Source organism: Calonectris borealis, chromosome 5 (assembly GCF_964195595.1).
Source record: "Calonectris borealis chromosome 5, bCalBor7.hap1.2, whole genome shotgun sequence".
Classification (NCBI taxonomy): Eukaryota; Metazoa; Chordata; class Aves; order Procellariiformes; family Procellariidae; genus Calonectris; species Calonectris borealis.
In genome coordinates this window covers 12,890,664-12,917,987 of record NC_134316.1, presented here as the reverse complement: position 1 = coordinate 12,917,987, position 27,324 = coordinate 12,890,664, and the positions used below count along the sequence as shown (strand labels likewise).

General features: G+C 46.1%; 2 protein-coding genes across 12 annotated transcripts in view; one reads left to right on the top strand and one right to left on the bottom strand.

The window, feature by feature from the left end:
* TECPR2 (tectonin beta-propeller repeat containing 2) overlaps window positions 1-19,295 on the top strand; it is a 61,894-nt gene extending 42,599 nt beyond the window's left edge. For 4 of the 10 annotated variants that reach the window (XM_075151045.1, XM_075151042.1, XM_075151043.1 and 1 more), the window contains 3 exons: window positions 1,083-1,224; window positions 2,502-2,651; window positions 2,921-6,657. In XM_075151045.1, coding sequence (XP_075007146.1) covers window positions 1,083-1,224; window positions 2,502-2,651; window positions 2,921-3,078 — 450 coding nt within the window. In that variant the 3' untranslated portion in view covers window positions 3,079-6,657. Of the gene's footprint in view, window positions 1-1,082; window positions 1,225-2,501; window positions 2,652-2,920; window positions 6,658-15,336; window positions 15,431-18,862 lie in introns of those variants that run through there. The other 6 variants (XR_012673794.1, XR_012673797.1, XR_012673796.1 and 3 more) reach the window with 6 other exon arrangements.
* A 425-nt stretch (window positions 19,296-19,720) lies between these two features.
* ANKRD9 (ankyrin repeat domain 9) lies at window positions 19,721-23,125 on the bottom strand. 2 transcript variants are annotated; one of them, XM_075151069.1, is made up of 2 exons: window positions 22,999-23,125; window positions 19,721-22,525 (listed from the first exon to the last, which is right to left on the bottom strand). In XM_075151069.1, the coding sequence occupies exon 2, from the start codon at window positions 22,454-22,456 to the stop codon at window positions 21,578-21,580; it is 879 nt and encodes a 292-aa protein (XP_075007170.1). In that variant the 5' UTR covers window positions 22,457-22,525; window positions 22,999-23,125; the 3' UTR covers window positions 19,721-21,577. The 2 variants fall into 2 exon arrangements, with proteins under 2 accessions (XP_075007170.1, XP_075007168.1); XM_075151067.1 differs by lacking the exon at window positions 22,999-23,125 and adding an exon at window positions 22,694-22,919.
* Window positions 23,126-27,324: the final 4,199 nt, after the last annotated feature.

Sequence of the window (27,324 nt, the reverse complement as noted above, 5' to 3'; positions counted from 1 at the left end):
CAGAAAGCCCATCTGCGACCGGGTGTGTGCTTATATACACATGCAGATTATGCTTCTGTATTCCTAGTCTTATACATGCAAAGAGCTGCTTGCTCTTGTATTTATCACACTGGAAATTCAGCTTATGCCTATGAGGCTAAAGCAAGAAATGCAGAGCTTCTTTGCGAGGTGATGATGTGTTTCAGGGCATCTTACTGTCGTATTCAGTGCCTTTATTAGGCTGATGTGGAGAAAAAAACTTTATTCTTGTTCTTACCTGCGTTTTATTTAAAGTACGTGTTTTGCAGGATATTTGCGTTCACTAAACCTGTTGGCTGTTATCTTTTGCTACGAAATCACCATCTTTGATGTCCGTAAAATGTTGGGGTCAGTAACACCGGTTTTGAACAGTAGTTAAGGCAAATCTGCATGGAAGCAGATAGAGTAAGGACTTGCCTGGGAGCAGAATGGAAAGTGTGTTTAACTTGCGTTTGCTAACAGATAGCGTTGTGGATCCTCTCCTGCAGGTGTGGCTGCTGCAGTACTGCAGTGGTCTGCAATGAGTTCCATGGTTGTATTGCTGTAGAATGGAGTACAGGGAAGAAGGCAGATCATCTTTTCATTGCAAAGAGGAGACATTCAGACTGAACAAATGTACTGCTTGTATATGTTTAGAAATAAAGTGCAGATTTAGTTATGTTAGGAAAACTTTCAGGAAGGCGAGAGGAAAACATTGCACTTTGTGCATTTCAGTGGAAGAGTTCCCTCTTCAACTTGCAATTGAAACTGTACCTGACTGGAATAATAGTGGTTAAGCAAATAATAATATTATTAGACTTGGATGCTGAATATTAAATATTAATATCTTTATTTGTAACTTTGAGTGACATTCATTCATGTCCCTTTTCTATTTAGGAAGGCATTGACTTTTTGGAAAATTGGTAATTTTGTACAGTGACAAATAAAATGTCAGTTAAAGTTCTTTCTGTCTTTAGTATCTGGTAAATATTTTACTTCTCTTACGTACTTCTGTAAGAACAAGTGATACGATAGTATAATGATACAGTAGTACAAAGTTTAAATACTGTGCTTAATTTTTATAGCCAGTAGGAATCAACTTGGTCAGCATTTATTCAAGTCCAAATGATCAGATGTTGTGGGCAATTGATAGCAAATGGAATGTCCACGTACGAGTTGGAATTACAGATGAAATGCCTGTAGGCACTGACTGGGAACATGTACCAGGTAAAAATTAATGCATCAGTTCCTTGTTCTTTCTGCCATTTTCTTAATGTTGGGTTTTTTGTTGGGGTTTTTTTGGTTGTTTTTTTGGGGGGGTTTGTTTTGGTTTTTCCCCCCCACCCCGTTGCTTTTTAAATTGATAGCAATGCTTAAATAAAATATTTTTCTCAGCAATCAAGTGTACTTATTTATAGAAACATAGTAAAGTATTTGATAAGGGTAATCTTTTAAAGAGGACCGTGGTTTTACTTAAAAACACTAAGTAGTTAACTGAAGAGAAATCTGATTTTTTTGATGAATTTCTGTTGTGTGTTATTTCAGGCTGCTATCACTGAATTAATAAATGGTACAGTTCCCTTTCAGTTAGAACTAAAGCAGTATTCCTAAGCAATAGGAGACTACTGTGCTGTGGGAAGTTTTGTATTTAAACATGATACAATATGGGGTTCCTATCTAGATGTGGCTAACAAAAGCCTAATGCTATTTTGCACATCTTTCTATTAATCCTGAGTGCTGGATGCATTCTAGATTAGGTAATTACATTTTTGCCTTGCCTGTAAATAAAACTAAATTTTAGTTGTTTCTTTCTAAATAACTGTGTATTGATGCTGTCTGATTTTTCAAGATTTTTCACTGCGTAAATACATGGCACTTAGTCGTGGAGTACTTGCTTTCTTTTGAAGAGGCGGGGAAAAAAGTCCACAATGTCTATAATGTTAACCATTTTTAGACAAACCAAAGTTATAACTGTTGGATTATTCCCCATGTGGCAGTAAAATACAGCAGAGGCTCCAAAAGTATGTTTACGAAGATCATCTAATTGGTTGTTGCTTGTGGCTGTGGCCACATAACAAAATGTACCTACAGTGTGATATCCTTATGGTCAATAGATGCAGCGAGTACAAAGTCTGCAATTGAAAAGCTTTTTTGTACACCTGTGCTTCATGTGCTGCAAGTGGCCTACTTTCTGATATTCTGCTTACACAGGGCCAGAAGCTCAGATTCAAATAGCAGCTACTCTGTTCAACTTCCCTAAAGTCAATGTAAGGAAATAAGTAGTCCTAAATTGTCTTCTTGCCAATCCTTTCTTAGAAAGCCTCCTGGAAAACTAGGTATTTCTTTATGCCTTTTATAATGGAGAGTTCTTCTCTAGTATTAATACAAGAATATATAAAACCCGTTATAGTCCTGCCATCTTCTCTTAATAAACGTTCCTGAAAGTGTATTTAGTATATACAAAAGCCTGTGATTATTCCTTCTTCATGTCCAATTATCTTTAGGTTTGCAGGCTTGTCAGCTGGCTATAAGTACAAGGACCGTTTGGGCACGCTGTCCAAATGGAGATGTAGCTCGTCGATATGGCATTACTGACAAGAATCCAGCAGGAGACTACTGGAAGAAGATTCCTGGAAATGTCTCACGTTTAACAGGCAAGTTGGTTCTGCATGACAGTCCAAAACATTGTGATGCCTGCTTTGACTTCTGCCTGCCTGATGGTGCTCAGGCTGACCATATGCAGGGAGAGCTGATGCTCTGAATGCTTTGTTGACTGTGAGAGTTTCACCAAGGGTGCTTTTATCACATTAGTAAAAACCTTCTCTCGGTATAATTAGGAAAATAGATCCAAATATTATTTATTTAATGTTTATAGTTGGAACCTGCTACCTTAATTAAAAGATGGATAATTTATGCTTTGCAGTGACCCCTCTAGATGAACTGTGGGCGATCAGTACTTCAGGATCCCTTCTCCAGCGCCTCACTAAGACCTTTAGCCATTCCCATAGTTTGCCGAAAAATAATGACACTTCTGTTCTGCTTCACCCTGATGATTTTGAAGATGAATGGGAAGTGATATGAAGTCTCTCAAGCTTGTGAAGCAGAGAAAAAAACCCAGAAGGACAGAATTTTTGTAATGTATGTACAGAATGTTGGATCTAAAAGCCACTCATATGGGACCTGTGATATTAGCACTTTTGTATTGAAAAACTGACTTGTTAAATAGCCCCCAAGCTGTGAGTTCTGATGTTTGTTCCATTATCTCTTGGGAGACTCTTTAGGTGTGTCATACTGCAATTGTTATACCGTACTACTGTAGAAGCTCCTTTGGAAATATAACTCGTAACTTAATCTTACTAGCAATGAAAGTGACTATTTCACAACAGCATGCAGACTAATACATGTGTACTTATTTTGAGAAGGAATTCTGTTGCATTAAATATTTCTCTACAGCAGAAACATTAAGCATTTCTCAATTTCTTCTTGTACTTGGAACTCCAAACTGATGGGAACGCTCTCTGACTATTTAGAATTATTTTCCCTTGCAGCATGGAAGAAAATATGGCAAAGTATTTCTTAGTAAGATCTCAGAACATCACGATTACACAGCATTGGTGTTGAAATGAACTTAGTTTGATCCATTTCCATATAAATATCTGCAAGGCTATACTAACCTTCCATTTCTAGAAATTTGGTTCATAATTTTGGGAGGAGTTTGGATTACACGTAATATCAGGGGGACTTCTGCCCATTTCATACAGCCATCAGGATGCTGACAGATTTTGGGGGGTAAGTCCCACTTTGGAATAGGAAGAACTTGCATGTTGGGTTTGTACTACAAAGCAGGAATATACAGGGCAGCTTTCATAATTCCTGTTGTGCTGTATTTGTGCCTCCAGCCAGTGCTTTAACATTTGGACTCAAATTGTTTTGAGTACCAAACTTAGATGTATTAAAAGGAAAAATAGTAATTGATAGAATTACCTATATATCCCGTTAAAAATTATGATATTGTGAGAAAATACTTAACAATATTCTGATTTTTAGCTATGTTAGCTAAATTTTGAAGTGTCTTATACGTAACAGATGTTGCAGCAGAGGTATGTGATGAACTGGGAAGTAACCTAAGTTAATCATGCAGTTTATTTTTCTTTAAACTCTAAATCTTCTTTGAAAGATACCTCATCTTTTTTAAGCAATAGAACTATAGATGAGAGAACTTGAATTCAGTATGTAGGCAGAGGAGTTATTTTGTGTTTGTTCTAAGTTTATAAATCATCAGAATGTTTTAAGCAGCTGCTAACCAATACTGTAGAAGAGCCAGCTTCAGAAAAGGCCAGGCGTTGAAAAGTGGGGATGTTTCTGTTTTGAGGACTTAATACATACGGAAAAGGATGTGTTTTCTTTTTAACCTCTGTTCTCTTTCAGAATAATTCATGTGTGTACTGCACTAAACTTGGAACAAACATGGTACAAGGTGAGAATGTGAATCGGTGGAGAGAGAACCAAGTTATGTCACTTTTTTTGTAGCACTAGTGATATTGGCTGTCAGTTCTCAGTCTGATCTTTCAGTCTTACAGGGAGGACAGATTTGTTTCCCTTTTACAGATGATACGTTTGCTTCATTGCTATCTCATCCGTATATGGAGATTCCCCCAGAGGGTTTTTTTAGCCTGTCTGGCAGTGGATTATAATGGAATCAGCTTGTGAAGTAACCCAGTCTGTTTTATGCAAGCATAGCTTGGTACCTTGAGGACCCCAAAGAAGCTGAAATTCAGCTTAAAAGTATCTTGTGGCAGCTCCTGAGTCAGTCACTTTGGAGAAGGGACATAGTACTGCTCTGCACCCTGCCAAGCACCAGATGCTCAAGTACAATGGCATTATTTAATAGTGACACTTTTGTATTACATTTTTCAAAGTCATCTTAGTAATGGCTTGAGCTTGCTAGTTGTTTGTTTACTGTACAATACTGTACCTTGCTATGGTCATTAATATTGGTGTCAAGAGCTCCTATCAGACTACTTTTTAGGGTAGTTTTAATGAAATTAGGATGGGTTTTTTACTTTTATTTCTGTATTTAGGTTTTTTGTTTTGTTTGTGCTTTGAGACAAGTGCAATAAACTAGATTTTTAAGAAATAAATTACTGTGGTAAGACTCATCTGTTGTATGATTCACACATCTGTTGTATGTGTGTCTGGAAATTGTCTTGATGCAGAAGACAGACATGCTTATGAAACCCTCCCCTACTATTATCCCAGACAATATGGTAATAAGAATGTAAGGACCTGAATATTATGAAGTTTATTTCATATATTTTTTTAATTCTGACAGGTGTGTCAAACCAGCAAAATGGTCATCTTCCAAGCAAACACACTTAAACACTTCTCATATTTGAATATTAGGCTTATTGCCTCCATATTAAGATGGTCTTGCCGTGACAGAAGTAAACAAGTTTCTTTCCTTACATGCTAAACAAAAATTGCACTTGCATGTTAAATATTTTAGCTTTCAGTGAAGAATATGCATGTGCGGTCACAGCTAGAAAATGTTCAAGCAAAAAATAGGTGATTGTACCATGTGCTGTAACTGCACCCTTCCTTGTATTTTAAAATATCAGAGCTCATCTGAAGACTTCCTGTGTTTCTGGCCCTTAACTGTAACTGCAGCTGAGGCTTACGGAGCACCTTGGCTGCACTTCCCAGAGGGGAGAACTGTTTCCTGATAGAGTTGTGACCTGGGTAACTTCACACAAGAAAGCATAGCAATGATTAATGACGCTTAAACCCACTTCCAGCCGCAGGAATCGTGTTCAGATTCAGATGGCAATGTCCTTGCTAATTATCATACCTTTTACCTTCACAAACCGGTTCAGCTGCTTCTGCTGGCTTCTGCAGGGAAATGGTAGTCTCCTTACAGCACCAGCCCGCTGCTGTTATGCAGGAGTAATCCTTATGTCACAGCTTAAGGAAGTTCAGGTGACTGAGTTGGTGTGAAACAGCTATCTTAGAAAGTAACTTGTTTTTCTTTGTCTTGCAGCACTAAAAAGGAGTAGGATCATGTTAAATGGTACAAAGAAAATCTTTCACTAACAAGTGTCAAAGAAAATACATTAATTGCTTAAGAAAGGTAGTAGAACTGTTTTTAGGAAACACCACTAAGAAAATGATAATAAGGAACATTAATTATGGACTTGTGTCATCGTCTAAACAGCTTTATTTATACACGTACAGAAAGTCACATTTATTCCAAACTTTTCGTACCTGTACAAAGAGTGTCTTTGATGCGATGGACAAGAACACCCCCTTCTTCCCCACACACACACACGTGGACATCAGAAGATGTGAACCCCATAAATCCTCTACATTATTTCTCAATAGATGAGTCCTGTCAAGTATGTCAAAGGCACTTGTGGGTTATTTCAGACTAGCGTGGCATTGTGGCTTCTTTTTTTGCTTCTCTCATAAAACTTCTTTTAATGAGTGAGCTGTTGCTAGTTGTTTCTTCTAGAGTTCTGGATAGATTCCAAGGAACAACCTTGAGACAATTTTTCAGTAAATGCTGTTCTGAGTGTAAAGGCTTGAAATTCAAGTGCCTGTGTATGCCTATGGCTTTGCCTTGTTAATTAGCAATTAGAAAACCATAAATCGTATATGAAGATACGGAGATATCCTCATTACTTTGGTGAAAAATCTCTGGTCTTCAGTTTTCACATTAACCAGCCCTGTCCACATCCCATCCCTACCATCAGGAGTAGAGAGATAAGATCTGGATTGAGGATTTCTAGCTGTAAAATGTGAGATGCAGGCTTTATTCCTCTTACAGCCTTCCTGAAAGTGAAAGCTGCATGTTGGAAATAGTATTACAGTGGCAAGTAGCCAGCAAAGAAAGCTGATGTATCCCTTGCCAAACAAAGTAGATCACCCTGATTGCTTGATAATGAGTTATTGTAGTTAAAAATAACCACTCTCACATCAGCAGAATAGAAGAGAACTTGTAATATAGAGGACTAGATTTTAATTACTGGAAAGTGAAAGTTGAGTTGCAGTCATTATCTTTTGTGAATTATTACAGCCAGAGCTCCACCAATAAAGATTAAAATATCTGGATAAATGAAATGATCTCCCTAGACTGCTGCATGGTGATATCTAGGTTTATCACATAAATAGCTATGGATTTCTCATCACTTGAAATCAAGATAGGAAGTGAAGTTTTGGGTTCAGTGCAGGAAGTGTTGTAGATAATACTGTGGCTGGAATCATGCTGGAAGCTAGGTGAAATTACCATTATGATTCCTTTGGTCTTCAATTTTATCTGACTTGAAATCTATTTGAATAGGTCTATCAAAGTTGTTATATTAGCCTTAAAGTTAAAATCCTGCTTGATGCTAGTGAGGGGAAAAAAAAAAAAGCTGTAGAAAAAAGTAAAGATCTGTTTGGGAAACTTCATGTTCTTACGGAATGTGGACTTTTTATATGTATACACACACATATATAAAAGCTTTGATTTCTGTTCTCTAAAAGCTAATACAATGATAATAAAATACCAAAAAATACTAAATCCTCCAAACTGAAAAATGCCCTTTCTATCTTGGCCCTCAGAAATGACTAAAATATACTGATTTTTATAGCCTGTGATTCTCTGACAGAGGCACCGAACAGAACACAACTGAATAGGACTGAGTGGAGCTGTAGTTATGAATTAATCTTTCAAACATTATTCACTATTTCTGTCCAATAGAGAAGAAACCAGTGACTTATTTTTCCTTTTTAATATACCTTTATCATAATCTCAGCTGAGATTCACTTACAGCAGATAGAGATAAAGGAAGGAGACTTCAATTTACAACACTTGTGTTTTGAATCTCACATGCAGAGAAAATATACCTAAAGGTGTGTACAGAATTGTATTAAGGTCCTGTACTTATCATCTTGAATCTGCCCGAGTTGACTGCATGCTTTATTTGTATTCAGTGGACCTGTAGTCTAATCAGTATAGTGAGCTTTTGGCAGGAGGAGCTCTCTGGTACGAGTGTCCATAGGTATTTTGTATATAGAATGGAGAAGTGGCATAGATGTTATGTCTGTTAAAGCCTGAAATAAGAATACTCAGTAGGTGACTCCTTGCTGAAGTTGTTACACTGCTGTATTTTGCCTAACCACGGGCAGGATGAATTTAGCAAAGCTCCCCTGGGTCAGGTGATAGATCAAACTCATTAGACGTCTCCCAGAAAAAATAAAAGAGTGGGAGGAAAGTTCCGGGAAAGCCCGCAGCAGACTGCCTGGCACGTGTGCCTGGCTACGCGGCAGGGGCATGTACAGAAAAGAATGAATTTGCTTGAGCTGCAGGGGGAAAAATGCAACTGCCAGCAAGAAAGCCCACAATCCCTGGTTGTTACAGGGAACAGACCAGCCAGCTGCTCATGGGAAGTGCAAAGTAAGTAGGGTAATTGCTAGGATGACTGAGATTTTACTTGCTCAGCTCCCACGCTTGTCTTGCTAAATCCGTTCTCTGCCTCAACAGATGGGCTATAGTCTGTTCCCTCTGTGAGCCGCACCCAGCGCTCCAAATTGGGAATAACAAACAATTGATTGCGGATCTGCACTTCATTCCATGGTGCTGTGGTGGAAGTCAGTCTTTTTAAGTTAAGGAGAACGTGGTAAATGATCAGTGTAACACTTTAAAATAACAGGTTTAGCACTGTTAATTCACTTTATAATTACTGTAATAATAATAATGCTGACCTTGTTAAATATTAACGTTGATGCCATAGGTACTTGTGTAGAAGATCTATCAGGCTTCAGGTCTCATTAGCTGGTTACTTAAAACACTATCAGCATGGGGTATGTGTTTAAAACAAGAAAAAAATCTGAAATACGTGTTTGTCTGTACTGAGAACAGATACGGTGGAGAGCTGAATCCTGTTGCTTTTAAGGCCTGCTGACTGCTTTTCATACTGTTCTTTGCTTAGTGGAGAGATCTTTCTCCTGTCCTTCCATGCACAGCTACATGATCACATGGTGCCCATATAGAGCATGTCCGGGAGGAAAACACAGGACTGGGTAGAGGCAATTCTGAGTGTTTTGTATGTCACCTCCTTTCCTTCCTCCCCATCTTGCCACTTCTAATTGCTCTAGGACAGGAGTCGAGGCCCGGAGACGTAGTGAAGCAGCTCCTTCTACTTAAGCTTTGGTACTTTATTAAAACCGAAGTTAAAGCCAGCAGGTTTTTGCATTACTTTTAACCTTGTCCATAGTCCTTTGCAGCATGTTTTTCACCATTGCTGGCTGCTTGCAATATGGTAGCCTCTTACACCTGATTTTAATAGACGACTTTCAAGATGGAAGGTGACAGATGGTTGGTTGTTCTTTTTTTTTTAAATGGGCAAGAGATGCTGTATCTTGCCAGATGAGTTTTCAAAGCATACTGAGCAAAGTGAGCTCAGCTTTCACTTAAAAGGCCATGCTTCATTCAATCCCTAAGTTTTGCGATCATACATCCAGTGATTACAAGCCAGTTTTAGGAGCAGGCTGGCATCTACCTTACTGTCAGGTTCAGAGATCAAAAGAAGAATATTGTCTCTGCAGAACTGTACTGCTAAGAGCTAGACTTCAGTGTCTCCCATAGCACATTTGTTCTGGGCAGCATGGACAGGCTCATAGCCTATATATGATTCCCTACCTTGTGAGTTTTGCCAGCTTCCATGGTGGATAATAGGGATCTTTTGCAGGTCGTGGCAAACGTGGTTTCTTAGGTCTGTCTCTAAGGATTCTTGCTTTAGGTAGCAGTGTTCCCTGCTACAGTTCCTGAAGTCAGCCAAGGTGGAACACGTCAGCATAACACAGACGTAAATAACATCCTTGATCAATTGTTACAAATGAAACTTCTTTCATGCTCTCTTCATGCTGAATTTCACCAAATTCAAGTAGCACAGCTCTTGTACTATCTGCAATTTTTTGAGGACCTTAATGGGTCACAGTGACTTTCAGCTTGAGCTGAGTATTTTTGAAATCCAGTGTCTAGTGCGTCCAACAATTAGATCTGTCTCTGTGTACCCAGATGATTTGTGTATCATCATCCTGCTTGCTTTCTGCATTCAAGATTCTCATCTTTCATTATTGATCTCTGTTAGTTTTACAAGTTCCAACTTGTACTGAGTGAGTAAATTTAAAACAGTGATTCCCCAAATTCTTGCGTGGGTTGACCTGGGTCACCACTAAAACTTCCTTGTAGATTTTCCCACGCTTTTTCCATCAAGCTTTTAATAAAAAGCACTGCAGAAGCTGTACACTTCTGTAAACCAAATATGGACCACTTGTCAGTGCCTGATGGATCATTGTTTGAGAATCACTGCTCCAGAAACACTGCTGCAGTAGAAACGTGTACATATTCTTGCTCTCCCAAAAAGAATAAATAATCTGACAACTATGAATATGAATTTATTAACATTGGTATCATTGATCTCTTGGCTTATATTTAGCTGTTTTCTCAGTAGCAGATTTGCCATCCCTGAATTCAGTTGTCATGTTAAGCTCAGGAAATACTGGTAACGGTTATAACCATACCATGGTGACTAGAAAAAAAATAATCTTTTGATTATTTTGAAAAATTATTTTGTGAAAACACAGCCAGGCAAGTAGGGAATATTGGAACGCTTGTCTTTCATATTTAATCCTATATAAATCCATGGCAAAGCTTTCACTACAATGGATCTGGATATGGCTTCAGGAATATTATTAGTAGGATCTAAGGCTTCACCATATGACATCTCTAGAGGCAACTCTGCTTCTGTTCAGCCAAGTAAGGGATGTTTTTGGAAGCCATCCCAGGCAAGTGATTTTGCAAAATAAATGCATCTACTTTGTTTGAAGTGATAGCCAGGTACTGAGTGTCTGTCTTCCTTGGCATGACTCATGAAGTTCTAACATGGATGACATTGGAGAAGGAACCATCTTTTTTTTTTCTCCTCTTTATCCCAGTGCCTCTGCTGTAGTCCAGATAAGTAAAGAGTATCTTTGGAAGCCATTCTATGCCACTGGTTGGGAAACAGGAGCATATCTCTTCAAAAGATAGTCAAGTCCCAGGGGGACCTGTGTAGCAGGTTTTGTATAATATTTGCAGGTTTGGTCCTGGTTTGGGGTGAAGCTCTTTTGCATTGCATAGTGCTAACATAGTTTCTTTTCCATCTGATATTGATGTGTTCACATCTAGGTTACTACAAACAGCAGGAAGCACCTGAATTTCAGAAAAGAAGTTTTGAGAACACCGGTATTAATAATGAACTGAGAGAGATAATGACTTGGGGAGGGGGGCAGGAATAAAAGTCAAAGAGCCTTTAAAGAATACCTGCCTTAATCCACGGTTGCTAGGGTGAGCAGAGGTAGTAGGATGGTTTCAGGGAATGCTGAAAAGAATAATTCTGACCTATGGAAGAAGAATGAGGAAAGGAGAATCAGGCTTAATGGCAGGAAACATTTCCTCACAATAAGGCTTATTAGGTTGTGCTGTTGTCAGGAAGTGGTGGCAGTCCCAGCCTATGCAGCATTTAAGACTGGACAAAAGGAACAATCCCTGTAATGACATAAAGGGATGAGAACATCTGTCAGAACCATTTAAAGTTTTGTTGCTTTGCTTGATTCTTTTATGTAGGTGGTATCACCTTGTTTTCACTTTTTAAAGTACTCGTCCTTTTGTGTTCTGTTTGGTAGATCTGAATGGCATTAGCAGAAAGTCGGGGCTTCTGAAGGTGCAGAATATGTGCATCTTCCATTGATGTCATTTGGTGCTGCGGACACTCAGCATTTCTGCAAATCAGTCCTCCAGCTATTTTGGTTTATATGTGAGAATATTAAGGGCTTATCGATGGCCTGTGTGAAAACAGCGCTCTTTATCGTAGAGGAGGCATGATACCAACCAGCTGGCTAGTAATGTATATGTAACATCACCTGTAACAGCTGTAACATAAGTGGGGTTTTGTTCGGTTGTTTTTATTTGCAGAATCAGTATGTGAAGAGCGTAAGATGAGAGGGATTCATTTGACCACTGATGATTTGACATTACAACAATATGGCAGATTTATTAGAGGAAAATGGTTAGACTTATGTAGTAAATCCATTTTTGTGACGCTCTAGGTGTTGGTTTCAATAACCTTTCTTCCCAGAGGTGATCCCTCCACAAGTGGATGCTCACATTTAGTATCAGCCTTTGTCTTCAACAGGTCTGAGCTGTGTGGTGTAACCCTTTTTTTTTTTAACTTGTAATTTTTCACCAAAGACAGCCATCTCATGTATTTCTCCATGTTTTCTTGTGGTAGCAGCACTTTCCGAAAGGATGATCAGCAGTAAACTTGTCTTTACCTGTAGGCAGATGAAGAAGGAGGGCAGGCAAACAAGAAACAGGAGTTGAAGTTTGCTGCTGACAGACTTACTGTGCTTGGGAGTAGTTTCCAAACGCTGCTCAAAAAGGAGTAAACATGAGTGGTGAGCAGGGTGGGGTGACCCTCACTAACCAGAAGTTCAGCAGGGTGTCAAGCTTGGACTTTACGATGAGGGTGTGGGCTTGAGAGTAGTGTGATGGTCAGGGCAAGTGCATCCTACAGTGGTAGAAAAGTGAGCAACAAACCAATAAAGAATTATGTTTTCCTTTTGCAGAGGCTGGGGAACTAGGAAGGTGGGCAAAAATGCCATGATCATTGTGCTAGAGTTTCATGTTTTGATACCACAGGGAATACAGGTTCTCCATAGGCTCTGAGCTCGAGACTTGCTATCACAGTGCATGCAGCCCTTTTGCCAGCTGAGCTAAAAGCCATCGGCTCAGCTAGCCAAACTGGCTTTTTTTTCACAGACACCAGCTAATAGAGAGAGGTAGGACACATACCTTTCTGCTGCACTATATTTAATGCCTAGGTCAGCAAGGCCACTTGCGGTCAACATCGCATTAAAACAGCATGTTCGGTATGTGTCCCATCAGGAAGGGTGTCTCCTACAGAGTCAGCTGCATCAGTGTCAGGTTTGGATCTGAGTAAAGCTTTAGTGTAGCCTAATTAATGAATAGGGCCTGGTAAGGTCACAGTCCAAAGCAGGGATTTGGTTGCATAAATTTCTATGCTTTTGTTTTAACAAGGAGTCTATACAAGATTTGTTTGGTATCTGAGCAACCAGTTTCTAAAGCATCAAATCCCAAGCAGGAGGCAGGAAAGGCTTCTTTTGATTCTGGAACAAAAGACTTCCGAATACCCTCCCAGCTCTGTGTCCTTGGTTTGGTACAGTACAGTGCCACTTCTCCATGCATGAACTGCAAATGCTGAAAAGGTGAATACATGCAGATCCAGACTACCAGCTGGGATTTGTCAGCTCCCGAAGTGCGTGCTCAGGGCTGCTTAGCACTCTCTGAAAGGCACAGCGTTTGCTAAGCAGAGCTTTTCCTTCTGAGTTGGAGGTGGGCAGAGCCAAGCTCTGGCTTATTCCTCCCCTCTTCTGCCTGGCTCTATCTTGAAAAATTACCCCATCACTATCAGGAGCAGCAAGGCAATTCGCTCTCCTTTTTTTTCTCCTCCCATCCTTCAGCAAAAGTGGAAAGAGGATGGGAACACAGCAGAGTTCTGCGGTTTGAGTAGAGCACTGGGGATTGTAGTTCTCTTTTTGGCCCCGGTGGGCTTAGCTGCGCAGTAGAGAGAAACATTTGCCTGATAACTCCCTGGCTTGTACAAGCAAAAATGCTGTTTGCAGGTGCAGCGTGGACTATTGCAGGACAAGGTCTGCTGCTAGCTGGCTTGTGTTGAGTGAGTGCCTGTGAGACTTGAAGAGTTAAAGGCCACTGCTGTGGCCACCGCAGGGCAATATCGAGCCAGAGACCTCTGGTGATAAGAGTACTTGCTGATATGACTTGAGAAAAAGCTCCAGCTCAGAAGCTGGGATTTAATTGCTCTATGTCTCTCTGAACTGGAAAGGGGAGGAGTTGGCTGTTCATGTGGGCAATGCATCAGTACCACAGGCACATTGTTGCTAGGCATATCTAAGCATGTATGTAAGCATAGCTGATACCATGTGGTACCAAAGAATTAGGACCTCAAGTTCTCACAGCATTCATGGTCTAAGTGTTGTGGTGCTTGGCCCCACTGTCTGCCTGGCCGTGCTGTCCTCCCCAACCTCCAGGTGCCTGCTATTCTGTGCTTCCCCAAGTGTCCGATCTCACTGGGAAGCTGGGACTTACCAAGTCTCTTCAACGGTGAAGCATAGCTTGGATGCTGGCCATGCTCTTCACCCATCACCGTGCTGGTCGTGTGCTTCCCCTGCACCCTAAGAGCAGGGGTGTAAGCAGTGCTGGAAGGGGTCAGTGGCAAACAAGAGACTCAGGACAGGCTGTGCTGCGGGAGAGGGCTTTATTCCTGAGAGAAGGAATCGGGGGTGGAGTGTGTCCCACTGCACACCCAGCCTGAGGTGATGACCCTCAGGAGAAGCCATAGTCCCCGAGAGATCAGACTGGGTGGAGCAAAGGATTATGAGGAGAAACACCTTGAGTCTTTCACCTAGAGCTTGGTGCCATGGCCATGGCTGATGGGGTGATAGCTTGCTGACCTATCAGGAAGGTTGGGATGATGTTGCTGGATGAGAACTGGCCATCTCTGGCCAGCATGTCGTACAGAGCTCCAACACCACAGCCAATGTTCTCTATAGTGAAGGCAACCTGGGCGATACATGCACTACCTCAGCTGTGCACCTGGCATTTCACTTCGAAGTGAACGATCTGGTTTTATCCTTCAGAATGTTCCACCCGACGAGTGACTCAGTGAGTGACTCCCCTGGTCTGCCCTGCCGGCAGCTCCTACCTCAGGGCTGTCTCAGAAGGTGTTTTTCTGCCAGGGCGTCGTCCGTCTAACCACAGCCCTGGTGCTGCTACTGGCAGGGAGGGTGAGGTGGCAGCAAAGCTGAGTCAAACCTCGGCCATCTGAAGGAGGAGGCGAACCTGAGGGAGTGCCACGCTCTTTCTGTTGGCATGCGAGTGTTTCCCCTCACTTGCGCTGGGAGCTCTGTGACGGCTCTCGTCAGGTGGCTGCGGCCCTGCGGCGCTCTCTGTAGTTTTCCTAAGCTCTGTGGTCTCTGAGGTCCCAGCATCCCTCCTGCTGGGCAAGCCTGCAAAAGTCAAAGCAGCAATGTGCCCCTGTCTTCCCAGAAGCAGTGGACAAGTAGTCGCTTGGGTCACCTCCATTATTAGTTCAAGACTTTTGGCCATAGCCCTGTCTGTGCGTGTCATTAACAAAGGGCTGAAATCAGTTTGAGACTCTGCATCCTTCTGTCCTGTCACTTTGAGTCACTAACCATCAATAGCTTTCCTTATTGCAGGAGTGGGAGAGAGCGGGAGAGCACTAGCAGATGGTTTGGAGGAAAGGACGTTCAAAAACTCAGCTCCTCAAGGGACTTCATTCTCTCTCTTGCTGTGAGTTAGAAATTACTCATCCTTTCAGGCTTTGCTCTAAAATGGTGCCTCAAACATTGTCAGGGAAATGATACCGCATTAAAAATATGAATGTGATGTAGTGTAATGTGTTTACTATAATTTACTTGCACCATTAAAAAGAAGAACCCTAATGATTATAAAATAAAGCCTGAACATTAAGAGCGTGATGCCAAAAAACCACCCTTACATGAAAACAGTAATTACCACTGGGGCTGGAACAAAGGAGCGGAGGGACGATTTTGGGCCGGGGAGCTTTGCTGGCTGAGAGAGAAGGTGGGGCTGCCCAGCCTTCCAAACAGATCAGACACTGCCTGACCGTCGGTGCGTGAGCAGGAGGTAGGAGGACAGGCAATTTGCCCTCAAAGCCAGGAGGCTGTGGGAGAGGAGCCGTGGCGCTGGTGGCGAACAGGGCAGGAATCGGGGAGTCAAGCGGCAGGGAGGATGCTGTCCTGCTCGGAGCTGGAAGCTGCTCCCTGTCCTGGCTGAGGCTTGCAGCCAAGCGCTTTCTGCCTGGAAGCCTCTCTCTCTTCCCTTGGCCTCCTTCAATTGCTTTCGGCAGAGGAGCCTACGGGAAGGGCTTGGCTGGCCCTGGTGCCTTGCTCGCCTCCCTGTTGAGATCCACGGAGCTTCCTGCCCTTGAGTTTGCCTTAGGTGCCTTAGGGAGTGCAGGGAAGGGGAGGGTGGCCCGTGGTCTCCCCTCATACCCCAGACATGCAGGTGTCTCACCATGGCTCAGAATGGGTTGCATCAGGCCTGAATTTGGGAATTGAACTTTTGGGGCCTAATATGCTTTCCTGAAGGAGAAGGGTTGATTTGCACTAGTTTCCCACTAGACTTGTAGCACAGGGAACGTAACCTTGCAGTGGCTGGTGTGACTGGAGCTCACCCAGGGCCCTGGCTTCCTGGCTGAGACTCTTGCTGAAACCTCGCTCGCAGAGCTGAAGCCCAAGCGTGGGGCAGATCAAAGCCCCTTTCTGCCTTCCCTGCTTCTCTGAAGTGGGTCTCTGCCTCCCTCCTTGCTGGCTCAGATCCATTCTGGTCAATTCTTGCATTTCCATTAGGAAGTGATTAATTTTTCCTACAGAAGAAGGAGGCAGGGTTGATGGCAGGGGATGTTTTGTGGTTTAGGGACAGACAAGAGATTGAGGTGATCTGGATGGGACTTTTGCTTGGCTCAGCCACAAGTTCCTCAGAAAGCCTCAGTGCTCCACTGTTTAAAAATCTGTAAAATAAGGTTAGACATAGAGCAGATGCTGCAAATCAATCAGATGTGATATGCCCAACATGGGAATTGCTGACCTATGTCATACACAATTTAGACTAGATGACTAGACTCTTCTGACTTTAGCAATAATTCCTAAACGTTATGAGTTTCTTATCGTTTGAGGCTTCTAAAGATTTGCTTTGTTGATTTATGTGGTCTTTCCATTTATCAATTAAACCACTGGGCAAAGAGATACTGTTCCTTTCAGGGCAAGTAGGGGGAACCTTTTTATTCCAGCTGAACTTGGATCTATTTCTTTTAGCAGCAGTGAGGGATCTCTGATGTTTTTGCAAACTGTATTTCTGTTTTCTGCTATGACTGATGAGTTACGTTTTGCAAGAGAGTTCTGCTCCTTCCATTCTTGTGCTACACGTGCATGTGTATCTGCTTGGTGGAAAGAGCGGGAGTAAATCAGTGCAAGCAGCAGCCTTGCAACACCATAGATGTGGTTCTTGTGCATGATAATAGAGGACAGTTTGATGTGGTCTGAGCAAGTAATAGGCAGAGTTTCTTTTTCACACATTGTAGGTGGAGGAGGGACCACTGAAGCCAGGCTAGGAATTAATGATCTAACCTCAGACAGCTGCTGACACCAACCAGTGATGGAAGTACTGTTATTAACATAGGTGTTGCAAAAGTTGGTTTGCAAGGATTTACGCTGCTGTTTAAATATTAAGCACATGGCATGGGTGCTTTGTTTGTCTAGTTGGGAACATTGATCTGAAGACAGGGTGATGCAATGCACAATGATCTGCTGATGTCAATAGATTTGTTATATTGCAAGTCAAAAACCCATACGACTTGAACACCAGACATAGGACAAATAGGGATTAGGAAACAAACCTGGCACCCTGGCCCGTTTCTAGTCTCTGTCTTTCTGTGCCTCTGTGCTGGATCTTTGTCCTTGCTATTTTCAACTTCATTTTCAAACCAGCCTGTAATTGCAGCCATACCTATAGCCAAGGCCTCCTCTCCCAGCAGGTCTGGCTCTCCATGCTTTCCTGCTTCCTTTTCTCCTTTACTTAATGCCTGCCTGTTTCGTTTAGTTTGCAAGATTTGTCCACACGGAGGAGCCTGTTCATTAGCAGCCCCCTTCCTCTCCCTCTGAAGCTGTATGAAACCTTTATCTATTTGCAGATATTCTTTGTGCGGTGCTGAGTGTTAAACTGATGTTAGGCTTGATATTCCATATCTGTGCATGTTCATGAAGGGAGTGATTTTCCGGTGTACTTAATACCTGCATCTTCTGCTAAATTTGAGGTGCCCACCTCTGGCAATGCTCATACCAGGCTGTGACCATGGCAAGAAGAAGGATGCAGCTTTTATGGCAGGACAGCACGTCAGAGAGCAAGACTGAGACAAATGTTATAGTAAGGGATTTTTTAGACTATTTAAACCACCTAGTTTTGTGTTCACATCCATTTTAAATACTTTAACTACTCAGTATTTTAGGTAAAAGAAGATTGTTAAAGCTCCCAAATCCATCTTTTAAACGAGTTGCTCAAAATTATAATAGACTTCAGCTCCTTCAGCAGACTCTAGACAGGCTATACTTTGTAACTCCTGAAATATTTAAGGGAGCTGCAGAGAAGAGTCAATTGCAAAGAGTCAAAAATAAAAGTTACCCAATACTTATTCTCTCCCCTTTCTTTCCGAATGAAAGTGTTTCAGACCTTTAACTGTCACAGCAAATAAAACCACTTTGTACCAAAAGGTGGGTAGTATATGAATATTTCGTTTTTTAAGTGCTTGAGCAACACATGGGAAATATTTATTATATTTCATCATTGTTTCATGGTAGAAAGTAGCCTTTTAGAGGAATTGGCTGTAACTAAGCTTTTCAGGAATGCTGGCTCTATATACTGCTTTATGTGCTTTTGAAAGCATTTCATACAGATGACTAATTTGGCTTGTGTGACTAGATTAACCTGTGCAGGTAAGGCAGAAGCTTTTAAGTATATGTCCTTACCCCTCTGCTCTCATGGTGTTAGGACATGGTGAACCTTCTTTCCCACACCTTTGTGGCCAGCTCCCTGACTCTAGCACTGGCAGTTCTCTTCTGCAGAGACATAATGACTGTCCATGTTTGCTTTAGTAAGCTTGTCAATGGTGTTGCAGCTGGCACTAATTGGCATTTTTGCTGGCAGCCTTCTCCCAGAGATGGAGAACTGAACGGGCTGTGGAGCCTGCACTCCACTGTGCTCCAAAGGTGGCAAAGGACAGAGCCCTGCTGGCAAGTCAGTCTGAGGAAAGCTGATGCCACTATTGCTTGGTCTATAAACAAAGGACTTCTGTTTCCCAGCCTTTTTCCAAGCTGTGACTCTGTTTGAAAAACAAGCCTGGACCCAGTTGGGTGCGTGATCTGTGTAGTCTCCGGTGTAGTTTGCCCACAGCTCCTCTCAGCCTCTCCAGATTAAGCATCCCAGACACATCAATGAGCCACACATAGTGAGGTCCATCGGTGACCTTCAGCAGAGTGATCCCAGCATGGGCTCGGCAATAGGCTTGACTTCTGTCCTAGAATAACAGGAGGGGCACAGCAATTAGCTGACTTTGGACCCATCACAACATATTGAGGGGACCCTTTCTGTTTGTTAAAGTGAATTACCCGAGAGCTGGTGGGAGGGCTGTAGGGAGTCACAGGGGCAGCTTTGGCCATGAATTCTTGTTTTGTTAACGGGCTCATTTTAAGGTGTAGGAAGTCCTGCCCAGCCTGTCATGCTGTTCCAATGTGTAATTACCCTCACAGCTTGGGAGCTGGAGCATCTTCCAGCGCTCAGTTCAACTGACCAACTCCCCAGTGCTGAACCTCATTATGTCTTTGTCAGCAAGGCTGATAAACCTTTCCTCCCACCCCCAGCTCTGTCTCTTCCCTCACCTCAAGACATTTTTCCATGTGCAAGTTAGACCTGACTGCTTTACTTCTCGTCTGTTTTGGAAGATGCTTCCACACCATTATTACAGAAGCAATGGGGAACATGTACTCAAATAAAGAATTTAGTAACATAGATTTTTTAATTTTTTTGTATTAAGCAGCTAAACGAGGGGTTAGTTCTTTGGATTTCTGTATTTTTATTATCAACAAGGTAGCTGAAGAGAACAGTTAGAGTTGTTCTATGCTTTCTAGCAAGAGATCTAAATTTCCCATGGTAATTCGTTTCAGCACGTATCAGCTTGGTTTCTTGGGAAAAAGGAACATTTGCTCTTCTAGGAAACATTTTCAGTGCCATCAGTCTAAGAATAGCAATCTTCTTCCTGTTGCATCTTAAATTTCAGAAGTATGGCTTATCTTTTATTGTGCATGCAGAATGGAGATTATTTTAGATGAAATACCACTCTGTTCTGCTGAAGCATGAACAGTACCTCATTCTGTGGTTTTTTTTTCCTAACCAAAATTAATTCAGGAATAAAGGCCTTGAACATGGCCTCTTCTCTCTGAGCGCATCGGTTCCTTGATGACCCCAGAGGGAACAACAGAGCTGAAATAGTTCAAGTGGCAAACAACTCCCTGGCTACACATTTAAGCCCCGAAACAAACACCTACAGTTTCACTGACAGCTTCCAACAACAGAGGCAAAGCTACAGCGCTGTGGCCTAGGAGGTTTCTGTCGTTGCAACGCTGGTGGAGCCGGTGCAGCTCGCTCCCTGCAGAGCAGGCAGGGGCAGTGCCCGTTTTACAGGGAAGTAAGCAGCGTGATGTTGTAAAAGTTGCAGAGCGAAGAACTGAAGCTGTACCCTTTGCTCAGGACTTTGATGTGTCTGAACACAAGTGTTGGAGGCAGGACATTTTGATCTGGAGCTGCTGTGAAGATGTCTTATGTACCTTGGAGCATCTCAGAAGGGATAGTTGGGGGAAGGCTGGATATCTAAGCTACTCCTCTGGTACCCAGAGTGGACACCAAGACTGCCACAGCTCTCTCAGCTGAACCTAAGCCATCACATCGTGCAGAGGACTGGCAGTGGAGGGGCCACAATCCACCGAAAAAAGCCGCTCTAGGGTCCCGGGCCATTGCCATACCTGCATAAATCCCTCTGGGCATAGCAGAGGGCAGGCACAAGGAGGCTGGCCCTCCTGCTCTCTGCTACCCTCCTCACCCTGCAGCAACCACACAGAGGGGCTGCAGGGTCCATTCCTGCCTCCTGCCAGGGCAGGAGCATTTTGGGCCAGAGCAATGTGTGTACTCCTGCTCTCCTCTGCCTGAAACAAGCACCTTGGCTCTCCAAGGGGAAGAGCAAGAACTTTGCAAGGAAACCAACTGTTATTTATGCGTATTTTAAAATACATTTTGTTCAGCTGCACATCCCTGCCAGCCTTTTTTAGGGAAGTTTTAATAGTATCTGGCTTCTCTTTGGTCTTATGTACAAGATGAGGAAGTTTTCATCTGTGCCTTTAAAAAAAACCCGCATCCCTGCCAAGATGTATTAGGAGAGCTGTAAAAAAGGAGTCATCCTGTTCCAGGACCGCGACACTTATGTAACAGGGAAATCCTAACAAAAAGATACTCCCCCGCCCCACACGCTTTTCCAAGGCACGTGCCACTCCAGGGTTTTCAGTCGCTCAGTTTGTATTTTGATCACATCTGCCACTGGTTTATTCAGATGTATTTACAAATATATTCTCCCACATACCCTCATTTGTACATGCCATAGAATGTTTTTATAAAATGCAGTGCGGACCTCACCTCACCACAAGGATCTTTAAATAAAATATATTGTAAAGTGCCAGATACAATTCTTCTAAAAAATACAGTTCTAATTAAAACGGATACTTGGCTGCCACATTAGCAGCTTCGTATACTGATACATTTTTAGCACAACAGTCTGTTTCTGTCAGGTGAGCGGGAGGCTCTCATACCACCCCTCTAGCTCTCCAGTTTCAAGTCCAAAGGCTTTAGAAAATGAGGCAGAGGCAGATCGTCCAGAGCCTCTGGGAAATGCTCAGGTGAAATGGTCCTGATCAAGACACGCATGGCTCCAACAAACAGCGATGGGGGAGCTAAGCCCAGCAGGCACTGGAACCTCTTCTCCCCCAGGAGGTCCTGCCACCGCTGCCAGTTGTCCAACAGTTGCTGTTTCATTGTGAACTGGAGGTCCTGAGGCACAAAGAAGAAGAGGCAGTCGAGGCAGAGGAGCTTGGCACGCATGTTAGCTGCCGGCGCGTGGGAAATCTGCTGCAGCAAGGTGTCCAGGGGGGTGTTCCCGGCACTGTCCTGCAAGCAGGGCGATGCGCCGTGCCCGAGCAGCAGGAGCAAGCACTCGGGTCGCACCAGTTCGCAGGCCACGTGCAAGGCCGTCTTGCCACCCTCCACACGGCTGCAGCCCCGGCGGTCCAGGTGGCCGGCTCTGTCGCTTGGCGGGAAGGCTTGGACGGCCTTGAGGATTCGGAAGAGGATGCGGACCCGGTTGTAGCGGACGGCCATGGCCAAGTGCGGGGCCGAGGACTGGCAGCAGCTGAAGCTTTGGCTGGGCACGGCCAGGGCGCTCTGGGGGAACTTAGTCAGCAGGTGCTGGGCGTAGGGATGGTGGTCGTGCACCAGCGCGTAGAGCAGGGCCTCCGAGGGCGAGTACACGCTCACCTTGCCCCCGTCCTCCCAGTGGAAGACCTCCATGGTCCGCATGTCCTCCAGGAACCAGACGGGCAGCAGGTCCCTCACTGCCTGGTAGAAGGCGAAGGAGGATTTCTTGCATTGCTTCTGGGACTGGGCGCTGCGGCCGCCGACCCACTGGACGCTCCAGGGCATGGCGGGTGGCCGGGCTCCGCCGGGGGCTGCCTCCCACCCCGGCGCACAGAGGCCGCATGGGGCCCGGACCTGCGGGAGCGGAAGAACGTTCAGTACCGTGCGGCCGGGGCTCCCCGGGCTGCGCCCGCCCCTCCCGCCGGCCTGCCCGCCCCTCCCACCGGCGCGGGGGGGGCAGCGAGCCGCGGCGGCCCCGCTGCACCGGACAACCCCCGCCCCCGGTGCAGGGGACACCCATACCCCGGTGCATTGCAGCTCCCTTCCCCCGGTGCACGGGACGCACGTATCGCCGGTGTACGGGACTCCCATACGATATTCCCGGTGCACGGGAACTCGGTGCACAGGACGCCCATATCCCCGGCGCAAGTGAACCCGGTACACGGGAACGGCCTCCCCCCGGCGCAAGTGAACCCGGTACACGGGAACGGCCTCCCCCCGGTGCGCAGGACGCCCACATCCCCGTGCACGGAAAGCCCTCCTCCCCGCAACCCGCCGCTCCCGGTGCACAGGACCTCCCCCGCGGTGCACGGCCGCCCGGCGCTCACCTCTCCGCCGGCCCCGCGGTGCCGCTGCCCGTGGCCGCCGCAGCCGCAGTGGAGAGGCGGGGGACGGGAGCGCGGCGCGCCGCCGCGGGGCCCTTTTATTCCCACCCCCCGCCCCGGGCGGTGAAGGTCGGTCAGGACCGGGGAACTGTCCAGCCGCCGCCGATTGGCGGCCGCCCCGGCTCCCCCGGGCGCCCATTGGCTGCGCCGAGAGGACGGGGCCCTGCACCATCGTATGCGTCACGGGAGGCAAAGTTCCAAGAAACTTGGCTGCCGGCTCGGAGTCCCGGCGGGGGCGGGGCGGGGACTGCCGGGGGGGGCCCGGGGCCTGGGGTGCCGAGGGTACAGGGGTCTGGGGGCCTGGCGTCCTGGGTGCATGGGATCCAGGGGGCATGGGGTCCAGGGGATATGGGATCCCAGGTGCATGGGGTCCTGGGGGCATGGGGTCCTGGGGGCATGGGGTCCTGGGAGTATGGGGTCCTGGGGGTATGGGGTCCTGGGGGTATGGAGTCCTGGGGGTGGGTGTAGGGTCGTCCCACGGGCATGGGATCCAGGGGGCATGGGGTCCTGGGGGTATGGGGTGCAGACAGCATAGGGTCTCAGGGGCATGGGGTCCTGAGTCGATGGGGTCCGAGGCACACAGGGGCCTGGGGGCATGGGGGCCTGGGGGCATGGCACCTGGGGCACAGGGAGACCTGTGTACAGGGGCTTTGGGACACGCAGGCTCCTGGGTGTAGGAGGCTGCAGACACGCAGCGCCCCGGTCCTGGGCAGGGGGTGTCACACCTCCCTGCCTGCCCCGGCAGGGCCCAGCCTGGCCCACGCCAGTTCTCGGCTCGCCCCCTGCCCACCCCCGCGGGTGGCTCCGGCTGGAGGCTGGCACTGCCCTTCAGCCAGCGCCGGCTGCAGGCTCCCGCGTGTGTGCGCACACGTGCTTGCTGTGAAACTCGTGGCTCTCGCTTCTCTCCCAGATAGTGACATTTGCCTGCAGCCCTTCCCGCTGTCAGTCACCCGACAGGTTTTGGCTACAGAAGAGCGAGGAGATGGTCGTGGCGTGGGGTGAGCCCGGCACTGCCGGCAGCCCTGCACCAGGGACTCCCCCCCCGGGGCGCCTGCAGTCCCTTGGCCCTAAAATGCGTGTGTACAGGTAACAACCATGCACTGGTAAAGCAAGTGCTGTCGTTACTGGGATCTGCTCTCTCATAAGGCCTCCTTACTGACAGCAAATCCTGGGATCTGCTCTCTCATAAGACCTCCTTACTGACAGCAAATCCTGGGATCTGCTCCATCCTTATCCCCCCGCAAGCAGGTGCAGAGCATTTCTCTCTTTCGCACTGTGTTTGACCCCCAGCGTCTCCCCCGCTTGCAGCCATCGCCCTCTCTATCAGGAAGGTGTGATCAGACTCTCCGCAGGTGCGCGATACAGGTCGCTGTCAGGTTCATGGCCGACAGCTCTGGTTTCTCTGTCCTTGGGGTTCCCCAGCCTTCCCCTGGCCAGCGTGGGAGTGCACGTTCTGCTGATCACTGCTGGAACGGGTGACGCTTTCCACGTGTCCCAGCACGACTTGCGTGCACGCACACCGGGGGGGATCGCCAGGCGTCTGCTGAAATACCCCGCTTCCTTGCAGCCCTCTCTGCGAAGCTGCTCGGGGCGGTGGGGAGGGAGCCCGCGGCACGCTGCCAACCCTCCCCTTGACCCCGATGGGAACGAAGCTGGCGAGGAACAACCACCCCCTTTGTTGTGCCTGTTCTGAACCGCCATTCAGCCAGGGAAACAATGCTTAAACTGTGCTCGGTTTGCGTTGTAACTTCTTCCCTGCCACGTGATGCTCACACCAAAACCCGGGGGTTCGTGCGAGGGGATGCAGGCAGGTGGGCGAGCCAGGCGGGACGCGGCACACCACTGTCATGCTCAGAAACTCTTGGTGACCACATCCCAGGGAAGAGAGATCAGGGTAACATGCGCTGAGCTGCTTTGCGGGAGAGAATTACGTCCAGCGTTTGTCAGTGCGATTTGTCATCCGAGGATCCCCGCGGATCCACCGCAGCTCCTGGCGTCTCGGATGTCAGCCGCGGCACGGAAAATCCTCTTTCATCGCTTGTGTCTGATTCCAGATGAAAACTCATTAAAGGCAGCCTTTTCCGCCACTCCCTGCTATCGCCGGGGCACTCGCCTTTCAGTCACATCCTATTACTGCAGGCACGGGATAATTCGTACTAAAGCACAGGATCAAAAGAAATGGTTTAAAAATAGCTAATTCTATAGTCCTTCCTTTGTGTCCAGCGCAGCCTCACCTGCTCGTGCTTCACCGCCCGTTGCTGATGGCAGCAGTACCTGCCGCGTCTCTGCGTGCCGCCTGCTCCAGGAGACAGCCCTGCCTGACCACGAATCCCAAATCCTTTCCCTGCTGTCACCGGGACATTGCTATCAATTTGGATGTCCAGCGTGGTGATGAGCCAGGTTGCCCAGCCCTTCCTACTCATCTTCCACACAGGCCTGGGTAAGCCAAGCGGTGTCGGAGCCCGAAGGCAGGGGATTAGCGTAGTTGCAAAGCCAACTTGGCTTTTGCGTAGGAAATTAATGTCTTTGGCGTGGAAGCAGGACCAAGCCCTCCTGTGGAGGTGGGAGTGAGTGTGTGCTTCGTGTGCTTTGGGCCCCAGCTCTGGCTTAAAAATAGGCCAGAGCATGCTGAGTCCTCACGGCCTCGCAGCCGGTGGGTAACCCCGAGGCTGGTCCCTGTTTGCAAAATGTATTTGTCACATACAGTCAAAGCAGGAGCCTGCCTGTAGGAAAGGCAGCCTGTTTGTGCGCTGCACTGGAGAAAAAGTATTGCATTTGCCCCCAAAATTGTTTATAGCGTGCCCAGCACTAGTGACAAAACACAATATCCCAGAAAGATTTTATTTTTGTGATGATATGTATCTTACGCGCAGACCGACGGACATGACTTGTTTGTTTGCAGTCCAGCCTGGTTTTAATCACTTTGAATTAAGTAACTGATCTTATTACTGATCCGACTATGAGAGGGCTTATCACAGGTTCTTTGGCACATGATGAAGATTACTCCGTCAGTGCAACCACGTCTGAGTAATGTGACGTGTCCTCTCGGAGCTTTTTTTTTCTTCGCCCTCCTCCAAAGGATGTGGATCCTTTGGTTTCTCCAGCCAGTGACTAACTAAAACCCGCTTAACACTGCCGAAACCCAGCCACGTAATGGGATGAAGGGAAAAGCTCGGCTTTTTCTTGTAGTAGACATCATTTGTTTCCTGAGGTTTTCATTAAATTGAGGGCAGGATCATATTGACTTAATGGACGTGATTGTGGGTGTAATTGAAAGCTATATGAAAAAAGGCAGAATCAGTGAGCACGCCGAACACAGTTAATGTTTAGCGCTGGTTTTGAGCATGAGATAAAAGACAGGCAGATAGTGCATCGCTCATTTTTGAAAAGGGCTGAAAGATAGGGTTTTACTCCAGTCCTTGTAAGGATTTTGTGTGCAGGTTTGACTCTGAACATTTACTGGTCTCCTCTCTCGAAAGCAGGCTCGGGACCAAAGGTCAGCAGAGTTCGGACAACAGCCCCAGACCTGCGGAGGGCGGGAGCAGCAGAGCTGCTGCTTTGCTTGAAGTCTCTGACTCTGGGGTCTTTGTCAGTAAGTGGGATAGAAACGCCTAATGTCCCATTAATTAAACATCTTCAGAGAGAAGTAGTAAGTGAGGGAAGTCAAGGCTTTGCACCAGAGGCACTGGGCTGGAATATACACCCTGAATGTCCCCCTCCCACTGCAGGTACGTCACTGACCTCCAGTTTAATCTCGCTGTGCCACCGGCATCCTATCTGCAGAATGGGTGCAGTAACGCCGCTTCGACCATCCTGTTTCAGCCGGTGACCTTTTTAGGTGAGGGATAATGTGCAAATATATCAGTTTGGTCCTTGGGGTCCTGGCTCTGCATGGGGACCCTTCTGCTCTGCTGTCCTTAGACAGGGGACAGAGGCTGGTCACCTGTTGCTGGCCTGTGGGGAGACAAAAAGAGCTGCTGCAGTCACTAGATGGGACTTGTTCTCCTTTGGAGAGGACACGTCAGGTGAAGAGGCGGATGGCAGCCTCAGGCACCTCTGTTTAGCTGTGATGAGTAATAGCTGTTGCTGACACCTCGTGGAAGACTTAGATAAACATTTTCTCCAGAAACCTTTCTGTTTCTTTTCCTCTGCTGCTGCTGGTTCTGCACCTGAGGAGCTTATCCTTATTTCTATCATCTCCGAAGCACCCAGCCGTGAAGCAGGCAGCAGGGCCCTTGGCTGCCTGCAGGACCAGGGATGGGAGGGCAG